At 41.4% G+C, this 16,782-nt stretch overlaps 1 protein-coding gene across 1 annotated transcript; it reads left to right on the top strand.

Moving 5' to 3' along the window:
• The first annotated feature begins 870 nt into the window (after positions 1 to 870).
• On the top strand, positions 871 to 15,782 carry SERPINB5 (serpin family B member 5). The gene is made up of 7 exons (XM_071453333.1): positions 871 to 1,176; positions 6,298 to 6,472; positions 8,978 to 9,115; positions 10,106 to 10,223; positions 11,398 to 11,540; positions 12,898 to 13,065; positions 14,290 to 15,782. Exons 2-7 carry the CDS (start codon positions 6,299 to 6,301, stop codon positions 14,680 to 14,682), a joined length of 1,134 nt encoding a protein of 377 aa, XP_071309434.1. The 5' UTR covers positions 871 to 1,176; position 6,298; the 3' UTR covers positions 14,683 to 15,782.
• Positions 15,783 to 16,782: the final 1,000 nt, after the last annotated feature.

The following is a 16,782-nucleotide window of genomic DNA, read 5'->3' as shown; positions in this document are numbered from 1 at the left end:
TTCATTTGGGCACCTGGGCACACCAGCACTTCAAACCTGAAAGCAGATTCAATTATCTTGCTTGTGCTTTTTGAAGTCTAAAAATATGCAGGGCCACCTGGGGTTACTGAGGTGTGAACTCGAGCTGTGCCTGTGTTGTGGGGCCATTTCCTCATGGGGACTGAGGGGCAGCCATGGCCTCCCGGGGGTACTTGCTGGTGCTTTCCACTGCGGACAGCCCCGCTGCCCAGCCAGGGAAGTGTGTGGAGCAGGGGCAGGCCTTGGTAAGGGCAGCATATGTCTTTCAAATGATAGAAAATAGACCTGGTGGGCTGCACTGGCGCCTCTCTCTGTCCCTTTCTTTTCCCACCCTGTCATGTTCATCAGCACTAAGGTGGGCTGTATTTACATGAACCCAGTGGTGCCTGTTCTGGAAGTGAAGGGGTGGGATTTTCTGTTCCCTACCGCTTCTGGGGACAGCTGGCAGCAGGGAAGGCTGCTCCCCTGCAGAAGACCTGGCTGCTTATGGGAGGGAGCTTTGCTTTGCAGCAACAAGATGTTTTCCTTTGAGCATTAACTCCAGTTTGACCTTGGGCTTTTTAGGCAGCCAAACACACACATATGCCTCTTGGGCAGAGTTAAGATACTGCCTTAATGAATATACAGATGTAAAGTGCCCAGCCACACACTTCTATGTGTTTTGGTTTTCTTCTGGGTCACTTTTTCACTATTACAATTTTTCGGCAAATAGCAGTAATCCCAGTTGGAGTTTCTTGGAGTGCTGGTTTTGCTGAGAAGATCTTTAGGTTGCTCATCAACTCCTGCTTTCGCTCCTTCGTTCGTTCTTGTCTGCTGCCTTTTGTACTGCGCTTGCTGAACGCAACACACAGGGCTGCTCTTTCCTGCCAGAGCTTGTTGTTGTCTTCAGTGGCCGGGCAGGCAAAGACAACTCTGGTGTGAATCATTTTGCTCCTCCAATGTAGGAGTTGCCACGAAGAATGATTAAGGGAGGGGGAAAAAAAGCGAGAGTTGAGAGGGAGTGTGTGTGTGCACAAATTAGGCTGGGAAAGTGGGAGTGGTGTCAATGAGTAGGCAAGTAACAGAGTCTTCTGCTCAGCAAGGTTTCTGCACGGGCAGCTGGTTCTTTGTGCTGTGCTCACTTCATTGATTCGTTTTCCAGGATTATAGCCTTGCAAAGTAAGTACGGCTTTTTTCTTTCTCTGATACTTTAATTTATTCTGAGCTAAAAGTTTACAAATCTTGGCTGTGAAACATAATTGCATGGAGGGAGTGGGATAAGGAAATTTGTGCCAGAAATGTACACGTGGAATCCAAGAAGCTTTTTTGCCTTCCCAATCGACACTGTTTTGGTTTCATTTCAAAACTGCTGCAATTGCTATGCTAGGATTCTTTCTTTTTGGAAAGATTCGTTGGAAGCAGTGAATAAAATTTGGCAGGTGAGACAGCAAGGGCATTAGGAATTATTAAAATGTGGTGGTTTATTGCAAATGGCTATTCCCATATTCGAAAAAGCAGGTTGTGTATGATGCCATGAAAATCCTCCATATGCCAAAGTAGGATTTAGGTTGGTTTGTAAGCCCCTGCTAGAAAGGAATATTCCTCTCGTTTTCTGAAGAGGTGTGCACGCTCTGCTCTGTTTGCTCCGAGTTATTAACCAAGTGACTAATCTGCACTTGTTTAAAGTGAAGGACAGGCGCTTAGGCCTAGTAATTACACATTTATTTTCAGTGTGACCATTTAGTTTGAACAGTTCACTGGCTATTGAAGTACAACAAAGCATGTTGCAGTGGCTTGTTTCTCTTTCTTTCCTGGAGTGACTTTCTCCACTCTGTTGCTGACAATGCTTTTTCCTCAACCATATGAGATGCTCTGGTCCCACATCAGTCTGATGTCTTGCACTCCTCGATGTCTGTTCAGCCAAAATTTTGTCCTTGGTTTTTTATCCAGGTAATTTTCCAGGTGGAGAGTTGTCATTTCTGTAGAAGAAGAAAAGGCTCAGATAAATCTTTTCATTCCTTTGTATCATGTATGCTGAGTAAGAGCTGAAGCAGGGTCATGTTAAACTCTTGATCTAGTTTCAATATTAATGCCTCACTTGTGAAATTTGCATGTGGGTTGTTTTATATAATTCATCCTCTTGGAATTTTGTTTCGACTGGAGAGACTACAGCACTGGCACTCACAGCTCCTGAGATATAAACCAAATATATCCCCCAGGACTGGATGGCCAGCATTGTCTAAGCTTTATCTGCCACAGGTGTCTTCTCTTGGAAAGACTGCTTAACCAAGAGAAGAATAAAATAAATACTTGGTTCTGCTTTATCGGATTATTCCTGCCATACAACCAAGTTGACTTGTCAGACATTTGCACATAGATGTTGCTATTCTTGTGATTATATTTTTGAATATAAGTTATATTTTGATTTTCCCTTAGTAAGCAGATAGTAATAAAAGCCTCCCTGTTGTTGTTTTTTTTTTTTTTGGGAGGGGGTTTGTTGTAGTTGTCATTGAATCCAAGAGTGACTAAGCAAAAACGGTGTCTTATACCAATAAACAAGTTTAAGTCAGGTTTTTCTGAACTGGTTCTGTAGCCTTTCAGCTCTCTTCTGTATCTGAAAATGTTTCTTTCACACTGTGACAGTCACAGTTTTAAATAAAGTTGGGTGGATCGCAAACTCCAAGTGCTTAGAAGATGCCCCAGTGCTGCAGGCCTTTCTGGAAATGCTGATTGTCTGCTTTCCTGGGAAAGGAGGCACCCAATGAGAATCCTTGCAGCAGGCCTTTTTAAAATTTCATTTTCAGTGTTTTGACTCCTCCCTGTTTGAGGGTTCCCTGTGATTACTGGCTCAGGAGCTATGTCTGATTTCTGAGACTGCTAATGGGCAGCTAATGGGCTTTCCTCTCACCGGGAGCCTCAGCCCTTCTCACCTTGCATGAACTGGCTTTACTGGACTTGCAAGGCTTGGGGTGCTCAAGGCTTTAAAGAGATTTAAGATTTTTTAATATTTAATACTGTAAATTCTTTTCAGTAATATGAATGTTGTAAGCTCTTAAACATAATATAATAAATATAACATAATATAATAGTCATTAATAAATGGAGAATAAAAAACAGACTGACCAGTTGAAAAAGATGGTGGAATAGAGATTATTCTTTGCTGCCCAGGCAATAATTCAAGGTCAAGGCTGCAACTGAGCTTTTTTCCCCAACAAAATGCCCTGAATGGTCCTTATTTCAATGATAGCATTGAAAGGAAAAAATTAGAATAGAGAGCTTTGCCACTACCAGAAACAATTTCAGTCTCCTCCAAAGAAGCCTTGAGAGAATCAACAGTTACTGGATGAACAAAGGTACATAAAAGGTTCACCATGAAATGCCTCCTGTTTTTCTCACTGAAAAGAAACATCGAAACTTTATAAAAAATCATCCAATGAATAGTATGAGAGTTACTCATGAGGCCAGAGGAGTTTTTAAGCCATGGTGCAGCTTTTAACTGGCATAAGGAAGAAGAATTTAATTCAATTATGTAAAATTTCCTATTTTATTTTCTTACTCTGGATGTCTTGCAACCCAAGGAAGTGAAACACAGGTAGTGCATCTACATCTCAAAGTCAACATTAAGCCAGAAAGGAACAAGGGATACCTTTAATTAGGTATGATTTCATACTGATTTTTACCCTGTAAGGAATGTCCAGAGGCCTGAATAGAATAATATCATGCCAGCTAATACTAAATAATATAATCCATTAAAATTAAATTAAACTCCAAATTAAATGTTTTTTGGGTGTACTGCATGACTCATGAGATTTTTTGTATTATTTGTCTTTTTGAGGGTGGTTGATATTTACTGAATGACGCATTCTTGGTTCCCTGGGTAATTTTCCAGTTAGAAATACCTGTGAAGTTAGTACTTGCCCCAAATCTTCAATTTTGGGGGGTGGAGTGGGGTGGGGCAGAGAGAGAGAGATTGAGAATCAGACACAGTATAGGAGTGTATTGTCTGTTAGTGTGAGAATGGCTGAGCTAATGGCAAAGATAAGGTAGGTAGCCTATGCAGGGGAATTTATTTAAGACATGCATGGGCACAAAAGAGCACATTTGTGATGAGCAATTGCAAGGAGGCATTTAAAGGAATGATTTTATGTTTGCTTCTTTGCCCCGTTGTTCCAAGTTACTGCCTCATCAGCATTCTCAGTCCTTCAGACTTGTTCTGTCTTTTGCCACTGTCCTGCCTAAAGCTCTCCTCCCTTAAGGTGTGTGCTGAGCCCATGGTTGCTGGCAAGCTCGACTTTTCTGCTAATTAGTTGCTCTCCTGGCTGAGAAATGGTGTCTGCGTAAGCGAGGCGGGTGGTTGTGGTGCTGGGCTGGCACTTGGTCCTTTCTTACACCCGTAAGATCTCTGAGATGTTTCCTGAACCTCATTGTGACATCAGCTCAGTGCCTGCTGATGCTGTGAAATGGAAACTCCCATGGAAAATTCCTCTTTACCAAGCAGCTGCCAGAGACTGCCAGAGCACTGGAAGGGAGACAAGTCCAGCCAGACCCGTTCTGAATTCCGAGTCTGACAAAACCTCAGGATTTTGCAAAGCACACTCCTCTGGATTTTCATGTGGGGATAAGTTTCTCCAGTGAAATACGGTCAATGTTTGCCATCTTCAAGACAGATTCTTTTTCTTGTTTGATTTTTTTTTCTTCCCCCCAGTGGGAGTGGATTTGTTAGCAAACAGTTTGTTGCTAATACCAACAGTCAGAACATTTTGCAGGAGTGCAGGGCTGGTTAGGTGTGCTTTTCAAACTCTGACTTAAAAAGCCTTGGTTTAATGCCACTGTATCTTTTATTAAACTTGATTAAATGCAGTGCATTTCACTAACCTTTTATGCTGCATGTTTTAGCCCAAAACAAACTAGTTGTCAAGTAAAACAATTGCCCTACCTAACAGATCCAAGAACATGTATAAGTTAATTAAAATAAAAATAAAGACATTTATTTTGTAAAAGGCCTTCTGTAGTCAAACAGGTCTTACGAGTAAATCAAAGTTCTTTCTCTGCTGTGTTGCAGGCAAATTACGTGCCCATTCTGTTACTCCCACAAAAAAATAGTTATAAAAATTTATAACTACCACAATTTATTTGGAAGTCATTACTACTGTCAAGTACCACAGCTGCTCTGAAGTGTCTCTATACAATGGTGTCAGATGTTCAGCTACATTTGGGCAGCATAACGCATGCAAAAATTTCCATTTCCTTTCTGTCTCTGTCAATAGCTTTGATGGAGCCATTTAGCACCAGTTTTAAGAGTCTCCTTTTTTTTAGGGATTCATGGTATTGGGAGCATGGTACTGCCAAATTCACTATACTAAAGGGGTCATCTTCTATGTGATTGCTGGTCTAAAGCCAGACTTGTGCTATTGACTGAAATTCTGGGGTTCACCCTTCTTGGCTTGAATCTACACAAATGTGCTCATACATAAGTACAACTTTGGGTATGTGAAAGCAGCCTGGAAGATGGGAATAGTCTCTGGCTTTCCCAGAGCATGGACAGCAGCAACTGTGCCTTGCCTTTCCTGACTGCACAGGTCATGTAACACCCCTGTGGTAACTGCAGTTACTGAGAGTGGTTAGGAAAATCTTTGAGTTAAAACAGTGCCAGTGATGGGTGGGCACACAGCAGTACTTTTTAAAAGGCCTCCTTTAAGTTTCTAAAATAATCTCAACGTACATGACCAGACAGCTTTCTGGAGACTTCTGGCAAGGCCAGGGATAATCAACCCCGAGAGGAGGGACGTGTACCAAAGCTAAAGGTTTAATGGACAATTAGCCATGAAGCAAGATGGAGAAGTTATGAGACCATTAAAGACCTGTCTGAGAGCCAGGAGATCGCAGAGCATAGGTGAATTACCTTCTGAGTCGGCACATTTTAAGAGTATCAATTAAAAACAAATTAAATTCATATATGATCCAGTTTGACTCAGTGTGTGTGGGTCACCCTGACCCACACAGATTTTCTCAAGGGCTTCTGATAATACTGGCTCTAGATAACTCGTGGCATTGCCTGCTGTCACTTGAAGATGATGGCTATTACTGAACCTCTCCTCTCCTCTCCTCTCCTCTCCTCTCCTCTCCTCTCCTCTCCTCTCCTCTCCTCTCCTCTCCTCTCCTCTCCCATCCTGAAAGTCCAAGATACCCAGTCCAGATCCTGGTGCCAGCCTCTTTCAATGCTCTGACCCAGCCCCACCACAGCAGGAACTAGAATTACAGACTAAGTGAGTCATCTCTCTTTTCTCTTTTCCATTTCAGGATGACAATGGATGCTCTGCAGCTAGCAAACACTGCCTTTGCTGTTGATATGTTCAAAAAGCTATGTGAGAAGGACAAAACAGCCAACATTATTTTTTCCCCATTGTGCACCTCAACGTCTCTGGCTCTGGCATACAAAGCTGCAAAAGGTGATACTGCAGAGCAGATGAAACAGGTAAGCTGTCAGCAACCTGTTCTGAGGCTGCAAAGTTATATGGCTGTTGTAGGGGTCTTATTAGCTCTCATTAACTTTCTCCTGGATGTCTGGTTGCCTTGTAAGACAGACGTCAAATCATCCATCCAAACTTCTTGAATAGTTCCACACTCCATGGCCCTGTACAACAAAAGGGTGAAACTCTGTCTTAGATCTCTGCATTTTCTAGATAGCTGTTTTTTCATTATTCAAAAACGCTTAAGCTTTATAGAATTGAAAATGATTTTGCCACTGCTGTCAGCAGCAAGTGTGTGTAGCAGCCCTGTCACTGACTTTCCCCCTTTCTCCCACAATACTGTAAAGAGGAGATGGATAAAGTAGAAGGGGCACAATTTAGTCCATGTTTCTCCTTTCAAGCAGCTCATGATGTTCAAGGCGTTTCCAGCATCATGATCCAGCATGGCAGTCATGATTCAATCAGTTTATGTGGTGCAGGGATTCAGCCCTCCAGCCTTGTCTGCTGCCTCTGTGTAAACAGAGATTGAGCTGGATCCTTTTAATCCCAGTGAGGGTCCCCACAGTTTCTGCAGTTACCTAAAGGTGCATGAAATGCAATTTAAATATACATTTATATGCTGATTATCACCTGGCTCTGAAAGACTCTCTATATATTTGAATGTATTTTCCCTCCTTTGGAAATTCCTCCATGTAGTTTCTCATTCACTGAAAGTACCCCTCAGCACAGCCTTCTGTGCTCCTACTTATGCCACAGATTACAGGAGTCTTGTGCTGTTCACAGAGCTGCACAGCAATATGTCCATGAAAGTCATAGAATCATGGAATGATTTCTGTGGGAAGGGATCTTAAATCGCCATGCCACAGGCAGGAACATCTTCCACTAGACCAGGTTGCTCCAGACCCTACCCAACCTGGCACTGAAGACTTTCGGGGATGGATCCTGTAAGCTCTGCACATTTTTCCAAACAGTTTTTTAAAAAAAAAAAGAATTTAAATTTAAATTTAAATGGTACCCTGAAGCTCCCTTACCATTTCAAAATTCAAATGTTGTCTTTCTGGTGGGAAAGTTAAAAATATTACCCTGCCCTTATTTTGCTTTCACTTGTGTCTGCAATTTGCTTTGAACCATTCCATAATAACAAGTTAACCTGCACCTCCTCAAGTGGAGCTCTGTTACACAAGTGCACTTGTGTTTCATATTTCTCTAGTGGTATTTAAAAAGTGCTGACTACAGATGCTAAGGAGAGCTTGGTATGCTTTTAAGTGTAATATCTCCTATTTTCCATGTCTATTCTAGCTTCTGCTTTCCCCTGAGTTTGTGCTTGGGTTTTAAATACTAGATACAAAAGGAGCCAGATTGGCAGCTGTACTCTGGAACATCGGTCAACAAACTTGTGCCAAAAATTCTTTCAGGTAGAGAAGCTGCAGTAGCTTTTTCCCCCAGCCTGGTTCCCAGGCACAGAAGCTTCCTGCACTTAACATGCAAAGAAATAAAACTGTTGGAGGAAAAGGAAATAAGTTGAGAAAGTTGTTTCTAAGGAGATGGAGTTGGCTACGACAGCTGTGCTGCTGCTGTAATGGGAGTTTATTTCCTTCTACTCCCACTGAGCAAGGAGAGGGGAGGTTATGGAAGGGTGACTGTGGCAGAGCAGCAATTTTGTCTGTGAAGATGTGATGTGTTCTGGGAGAAAGAGCAGTAGTGATGTACAAAAGGAAAAGAAGGTCACAAGTGCCTGCTGTGCTTCATAAGGCAATTTGAGGCAGTGAGGAGGGTGGACAGGCTTCCTTTAATGAAACAGCCACCATCAAAGAGCCTGTAATAAGTGGGCATTAAAAGTTGAATTCATATTTATAGGGTTATTTTCAAACAAAGGCATCATTATCCCAGCATTTCGTAGAACTGGACTTGTCGTTCCCAGGAGTTGGGAGGTAGCCATGTGTGGGTCAGCAGCCCTGCCCATGCTTATACCCTCTCTACAAAACCAAACACAGTTATCTTTATCTGATCAGTTCTTGCTGAAATGTCATGTGATGGCATGTATTAGTCACAGCAGTCAGAAAACTTGATGATCTGTCAAGCATTTTTAAGGGTATAGCCCAGTTCTGGAAAGGAGATTATCTGGGACCCTCACGCATCTGTCTTAAAAGCTTCAGGATTTTGGGTGGGAATGTAAGTTTGACAAAAGCATTATGACTCCATACTATGGAGTTTTAGTTGACTAAGTCACATCAGCAGCATGAACAGCTCTATTGGTTTCTTTGGATTGCTCATAGGAAAGAAATGCATTTGGTGAAAGTTCTGGTAGGATCAGGTTTTTAGATTTGTGTGAGCATGCCAAATACATAAATGATTTTTGAGTAACAACAGTGAGAGGCCCTGTCATTAGCTTAAAAACAAAAAGCAACAGCTCTGGTCACAAACTAACAATTTTTGCTTAGCTGTTAGGAATGTTTAGACAATAATAATAATAAAAAAATGCTGAATGTTTTATCATTTTCATTTAACAGGTGCTCCATTTACAAGATGTCAAAGATGTTTCTTTTGGGTTTCAAACAATAACTTCAGATGTTTCCAAACTCAGCTCCTTCTTTGCACTGAAAATGGTTAAACGGCTCTTTGTAGACAAGTCTCTCAATCCTACCACAGTAAGTACTGCAGGAAAACCCTGGTGTTATGAATTACTTGGCCATCACGTGGATGGATTATGGTGTCAGATTGCAATGTTATTTAAAATTAATTCTTGTACTTTTGGTTGTTGGTTGACTGGACTCAAATGATGAACAGCATAATGTTGCCTGCTGCCATTAAGGTTTGTAGGAGGATAGATGAGTCTGCTGCTTGACCCCAAGCTGTGCAACTCTTACAACACTTTTAATTCTTCCATTAATATGCTTTAGGTCAGTAGCAAGTTTGGTTTTGAATGCAACATAACTTCTATGCCACATCAAAGTCTTTGTATTGCAAGTATGAGTGAAAATGAGTATAAAAAAAAATGGTGGTGCAAGTGTATGTCCAGTGCACACACCCAAGTAATTATTGCAAAAGCTTCAGTGAAGCTTTGAGAAGGCAGAAGCCTGACTATTGAAGCAGCACAAGTGAAGAAGGTGGTGTTTGGCCTTTTAACTTATGAACTTTGCAAAAAACTGGCAAGAACGCTCTGTGTTGGGTTTTTTCCCCCCCAAAATTGTTTCTGAGTAGAGTCCCAAGCAAGGACAACATCAGCCTAAGAGAGGTGTTTCAGAAAACTCAACATGCTGCAGTGATGCTGTGGTCAGATCACCTGCTGTTCAGCCTGTGTTACAGCAAGACAGGACCCAGAGCAATGAGTGTCTTCCCTGGTGAGGACAGACATGATGGGAGCAGACTGTGGCCTCTATCTCAGTCTTGCTTAGGCCTGGACTGAGGGTTGTTCTATCCTGTAAACTCTGGCAACATGGTCCCTCCTGCAATATCAGTAACTTTACTGCTGATGTAGCACCACTGGTCTGAAAAACCTTGGGAGGGATGCACTGGATGCAACACTGTCTGTCCTTGATGTCTCCTGCAGTTATTTAATACCTTTTCTCAAACAAACATGAACTCCTCAACAACCCAATGGCACTTAACTAAGGTAACTGGTTACTTGTGTCTTTCAGGACTTTGTCAACTCTACAAAGAGACCTTTTCCTTCTGAACTGGAATTAGTGGAGTTCAAAGAAAAAACTGAGGAAACCCGAGAAAAGATCAACAAATCCCTTTCAGAGCTGACTGATGGTGGGTACAGCTTAACCTTGGGAACATTGTTTGCCTCTTTGGAGAAAGATCTTTATCCTTGTGATACCTCTTTAGGAGTAAATACATAGTGAAAGAAGACTAGGCCTACTATTTGGATGCATGAGGATTAGCAGCACTGACTTCACTGCTGCAGCACTTCTGAAGGTGGAAATGTGAGATTGACCTTGAATTAGCCTTGGGGAAAGCTGCTCACATTTGACTGAAGCAGGATAGGCTGGGAGAATGACAGGTCCTGGCTGTGTAGCAGCACAACATGTAAAACCAAAACATCCAAATCTCTAATTCCTTTAAAAGCTTCATTGTAATGGGAAGTACTCATTGGACTCTGAGTTTCAGGCTGTTAATTTATATCTCAGCTGCTTTTGCCAGCAAGGGTGCCACAAGCAGGTGTGGGTCTCTCATTTGCCACCCTGTGAAAGCTCTGGCAGAGGTGGCCCTAGGGTTGGTTGCCACCTGTTGCCCTCATGTGGTGCAAATTTGGAAACACCACGCATGAGTCTGGTCCTTCCCAGGCTGGCACAGGTGCCCACGGGGAAGCACCTGGCCCTGTCTGGGCACCTCCAAGACAGGATTTGTCTTCCCAGTACTCTGAATTCAGGGTCATTTATGGCAGTGCTTGAACCAGTCTAAAACAGAGAGTGGGTCATGACATTTACATCCTATTTTGAAGTCTGTAGCAGTACTTTGGACATTAACTGTAATCAAAGCAGCATTTTTGTTTTATCCTGGTTATCTTATTCTTGTGTATCAGTCTAGAAATGAGTGGCTGCTAATTTGAAGCTTCCCTTCAAGTCTTGCTCTCCAAATGACAAAGTGTTTTTTCACTTAAACCTGTTGAATTTCACTGAAAACTCAGCACCTTCTTTAGGGTACTGAACAAAAGCAGGAGATGTGGTTTTGATTACATGCAATATAAACCAACAAAACATGTCATTTAGAAGATCTGCCTTGATCTCAAACCCCACATCAAAAATTAGGCTGCAATTTTAAGTAAGTGATCCTTTTTGTAATTTTCCATTAGAAAGAAAATCTTTTATCTGTGAGATGCAGGACACAAATGTGTTTAGTTCAGTGAAATGTTACCATATTCACTTAAAGCAATTGATATATTGCTAATGTATTGTATTAACAACCATCTTAAATCTGTTCACAGGAAAAATGGAGAATGTTTTGAATGAGGATAGTGTAAGTGACCAGACTCAGATTCTTCTAGTTAATGCAGCTTATTTTGTTACAAACTGGATGAAGAAGTTCCCAGAGGCAGAGATCAAAGAATGTCCTTTTAAAGTCAACAAGGTATGTTCTGGGGAAAAAAAAAAGTACTTTTTCTCTCATGAAAATGCAAACTTTGAGCTAAGGAAATCCCAATAAGAGGAAATGAAAAATATGTATTACTGTGACATTCTTAGACTCTACCTAATCTTACCCAGTGTTTCAAGGGTCCCAGACTGTCCTGGGAATATGTTAAGACAACATCAGCTGAGTACAAGTGGTCAGAAGCAGCCATTGTCTGCAAGGAGATGCAAATTCTCATGGGTAGCTTTTTCCAAGAGATTGGAAGGTTGCAGGTACCAGAGGCTGCATCCAAAAACCAGCAGTGGTGAAGCACATTGCATTTCTTGAGCTGGTGAAATGTGTACAGTTGTGTCACCTCTTTGACTACATCCCTTAGGTGCCTGGCCCTGTGTTTTCCTCTTCAGAGATGCCATCCCATCAGTCTCCCTCTTTCCAGTCAGGCTCAGGGCTGCAGCTCCCTGCATGTCAGTCCTGCTGAGCCATGAGGTCCATGTGGGAGCAGCACCTGTGGCTGGTGCATTCAGGAGTCTGTGACCAGTGGTGAATATTGTAATCAGAAAACTTACAGCCAAGATATAAAACAGCACAACATTTGTGGGATAAAGAGATTATATTCCAAATAGACACACATATAGAGAGATGCATAAGCAAAGTCAGACTTTCAAGTTCTCTGAAATATTAATAAATTACTTCATCAGCCAATAGTTCCAGCTAAAAAAGTTATTAAAATCACACAATCCACACTAAATTTTTTAAGTGAAACATCTCCAGATTTTTTTCCCCCTAAAGTAACATTTTTCTACTGAATTTGTATTTTGAACACTTTCATGTGGACAGAACAGTTTTAAAGTCTTCCCTATGAAATAAAGTGTTTTGTTTTGTTCTGTTTAATTTCATTCAAAAGCAAAGACTTAGAGATTTAGGTAAGCCTGAAATTTCTTCTGATTCTGTTTCAACTCCTGAACCAAAATATCAATTATTGGAATGAACAGCTTGACCTTCACTGTTGAGCTGTTCTCAGTGCTTGACACTTGCTAGCATTACAACACCCTGTATAGAGTGTAGTTGGTTGTACTGAGTGAAAAGGCCTGAAGGGCCACCAATATTAGATAAATTGCACTTTTAAGGCACATTCCCCCATATGCTATTGTATTAAGTAGAATTCTGTTCCACTTTTCTATGGAAAGCTGCCTACTGTAAAAAGCCAACTCTTGCTGCTGTTTTCATGACCTGTGAAAACCAACAAATTCCCTGGTGGTTACTCAATGTATCCCTTCCATGCAAGCTTACAAACTTTCCTCTGTCACCATCTTATCTGTGAATTAAAATGAATTATTGTTTCCTCTGTGTTTTGCAGACTGAAACTAAGCCAGTGCAGATGATGAATCTGGAAGCTACTTTTTGCCTGGGCTATGTAAAAGATTTAAATGTTGCCATCCTTGAGCTCCCGTGCCTTAACAAACATATAAGCATGCTCATTCTCCTGCCCAAAGAGATTGAAGATGAGACCACTGGCTTGGAGAAGGTGAGAGAAAAAAATAGAATTGCTATGATACTTCCCTTGGAAACAGCCCATATAATGCCATATATTTATGGAATGTTTTTGTTATTTAGAAGCAATGCATAAGGAAACACAAAGTAACTTTCCTGTGAATTTACCATCTCATTCTGTTTCTCTGTTCCTCCTCTCATATTTGTGGCATCATCATTTTCACTGTGTCCAGTGGGAGGTTGTACATGAAGCTTTGATCTAGATAGGGAATGCACAGAAAACAGTGTAAAGTGCAGAAGGTGCCCTTATTTCTGGTATCCTTATTTTTTTTCAATTGACATGTGTCCATGATTTATTTTACTAAGGTCTTACACTTCTCCAAGTTTTTGAACAGAGATGCCTCCAGATGAGCCATTTTTAATTACCAATTGCACATAAATGTGAAAATTAATACAACATTTCTTAAAGATCAACAATTTCTTATGTAATTTCTCTATGAAAATTTTATGACATATTTTCAACCCATTCAAAGTTTATTAAGGACTAAGTAATTAATAATATTAATTAATAGTAAAGTTATTTAAGGATTAAAAGACTGATGATCACTTAAGTCTCCTTTGTAATTTGTACAACTGGCCACAAATTTTAGAGGCAGGAAGGATCTGTCTTTGCAGCTGTAAGATGCTTTTATATGTTGGAGTAAATTACAGAACACACCTATCATAAAATGCAAGTGAAGCCTTTCATGATACCAATTTGTTGTGGCCCGACATTCTGCCTCCTCCCTTTCCAGTTTAAAAAAAAAATTGCTTGATTGCTGCATGTTTGATTGAGATCAGGCTCTGGGTTTGGGTTTTGTGTCCCAAATACCAGCAATTTCATTACTCTTTAGAGTCAGGAATAAAGACTTTTGGATCTCTGCCAGTTGGCCAGGTGTAACCTGGGTAAGGACTGTCTTCCTCAGGTTCCTTTGTATGGTTGTTGTGGTGATTGCTTATCAAAAGCTTGCCAGAGCATGCACATGCAGAAGAGTTGCTCCAGAGGCCTGTCCTATGGATTAAATCATACTTGAATCAATATAACTGGGAGTATGTTAAGCCTGAATGCTATGGTTGTGAATTCAAAAACAAAAATTGCCTGTGGACTTTATTTTTTGGAGGTTTGATAGGAGTGAGAAGTTCAGGAATGGTCTTTTCTTTTCTCCTTTCACTTTCCTCAGACTGCTCACTAATTTCCTTTGTTTGTTTATGTTTTCAGCTGGAAAAGGCACTGACCCCTGAGACATTATTACAGTGGACGAATCCCAGCATGATGGCCAACACCAAAGTGAATGTATTTCTTCCAAAGTTTAGTGTGGAAGGTGACTATGACCTGAAGCCCCTTCTGGAAAGCCTGGGAATGACAAATATCTTCAATGAAAGTGCATCAGATTTCTCTGAGATGTGTGAGACAAAAGGTGTGGTTGTGTCAAAGATCATCCATAAAGTCTCCTTGGAAGTCAATGAACAAGGTGGTGACTCCCGAGAGGTACCTGGATATCGGATTCTGCAGCACAAAGATGAATTTAAAGCTGACCATCCATTTATCTTTTTGTTTAGACACAACAAAACTCGCAACGTGATTCTTTCAGGCCGATTCTGTTCTCCTTAAGCGGGGCGTGTTCATTACAAAAAAAGCACAATTACTTTTGTGGTGGTGCACACTCCTGTAAAGCTTTTCTTCCCGACTATCGCCTTTGAAAGGAAATCTAAGGGGTTCATATATTGGCTGAGTAATACAATGTACTCTACATATGCAGCAGAAGTAGTTTCTCTCCTTTTGTTTCCTCCCCTTTAGCGGAATAATTTCCACTGTGAAGAACACACCATATTTTATTGAGAAGTATCCCAGCTTCAGCAACAAGAACATTTTGTTCCTCTGTGACACTTTTTTCCCCAAATGAAGTGAGAGTCTGATTTAAGGTAGCTCAGGAGCTGGAAAGGGCTCTAGGAGGAAGAGCTGCCTTCCTACTCCCTGGTGAAACCTCTCTCATGACTCACACTCTCTGGATTCCTAATGCCTAAAAGGGGAAATGTGGACATGTGATATGATCTCCCTCTGTACCTGGCCATACTCTGGTGGTCCAGGGTGCCCTACCTGACCCTGCCAGCACCCACTGAAGAAGTGGACAAGTTCTGCAGCATAGCTACAACAGTTCAGGCTGGCATCAGGATTTGCATCTGTGAAACAGCAGCCACACCAAGGCCTATGGACACCAGAGGCAAAAGTCATGGGGACATTATGTGTCCCCAGAAGACTCTTCAGCATGAAGCTCCCAGACTGGGGAGGTTGAACTCTGCTGTGTGGCCTTCTTTGACTCATTCCCTTCAGACATGGAAGTTGGGACAAGAGGAATCTTGTTGTATATATCCTAAGGAAAAGAACATTATGCAAATCAAGGCTAGAACACCCTTGGATTATTACTGGAAGTGCCACACTTCTCATGCACAGATTATCTGCCATTTCTAGCTCTGGATTCAGCATTAAGGAAACTCCTTACAGTTACTCAATGTCTAAGGCATGAGAAAGAAATAAGGACTTCAACTTGACTGAAATTAACATTGTAATTACTAGTCTTCAAATTCCACAAGAGATTATGGTAATCAGATTTCATTTCTATCTAAAGACTGCCTGCTGCATATGTTCAGTACTTGTTTGCCTAAATACTGTTCAGAATAAAGCACTATAAAACCTGTGTCAAATATACAATACCTCTAGTGTCAGTCTGTGTGTTCATTGACAGTGTCAGTGTTCATGCCTGACTTCCAGTAAATTACAGGAATGGAAATAAGCAGAATCACTTAGGCCTCAAAGTCAAAATAACAAAAAAAGCAACTAAGTGAACATCTCGATTGCCCTTCTGAGCCACACAATGATAGATCCCAGTCAGGACTATGTTACTAGGTGGTAAGGACCCATGTAGAATTTAATTATGTATCCTCAAAAGATGGAAGCATTGTACTTGAGAAATCCTCTTGGTGTCTCAGGTCTGAAAGAAACTGGAAAGAGATCTCTAAATGAGAACATGCAACAACCCCTTAGATGCATACTTTCAACACCAGAGCACTGCTTTTTGTGAATTTAGGCACAGGTGTTCTCTTTTGATTCTTGAACTTAACAACCCATGAGAAGCCTTTAGTCACAATAATTCAGTAGTCTTCTCAGAGGACCTTTAATGGTTTCTAATGCCTTTTAGTGCCAGACTGGGGTCTTTGGCCCATATCTTTGAGGGTACAGAGGAGACTAACTTGGATGAAAAACAATGGGAGGTGAGACCCTGGGGATCTCTGGGGGTCTTTGCTGATATGCATCAGATGTTTTGACACAAGGATAGTGGTCAGACAAATGAAAAATACAACAATTTATGTGAGCACATCCTGTCTGAGAAGGACTTAGCTGCAAAGATCTTGACTGGCTCAATTTCAGTGATACCTGAAAAACTGGTAATGATTGATACACCCCATCATTGCCTGATCTTCTCTGGAGGCTGGGATTAGGTGTATCCAGGGCTGTTGTCACTGTGGCTTCTACTGGTTCTCCTGTTGGAGGTGGGTCAGGACATTGTGCATGGGGTTGGTGACTAAGCAGCTGCACAGGCACTCCATGCATAGAGAAGAGGGACTGTACCCTTTGTTCTTGGGCACTGACTCTTTGTCAGGTGGCTCCAGTGCCCAGCAGGCCATTTCACACTTACTGCTACAGCTCTGCTGG

Source organism: Agelaius tricolor, unplaced genomic scaffold (assembly GCF_023055355.1).
Source record: "Agelaius tricolor isolate 1412-34295 unplaced genomic scaffold, bAgeTri1.0.p SCAF_2, whole genome shotgun sequence".
NCBI lineage: Eukaryota > Metazoa > Chordata > Aves > Passeriformes > Icteridae > Agelaius > Agelaius tricolor.
This window is presented reverse-complemented; position numbering and strand designations above follow the sequence as displayed.

Coding starts and splice junctions, on each gene's coding strand:
- SERPINB5 (XM_071453333.1), top strand. CDS start 6,299: ATGACAATGGATGCTCTGCAGCTAGCAAACACTGCCTTTGCTGTTGAT. Junction 9,116..10,105: donor AGTCTCTCAATCCTACCACA/GTAAGTACTGCA, acceptor TGTGTCTTTCAG/GACTTTGTCAACTCTACAAA. Junction 10,224..11,397: donor CCTTTCAGAGCTGACTGATG/GTGGGTACAGCT, acceptor ATCTGTTCACAG/GAAAAATGGAGAATGTTTTG.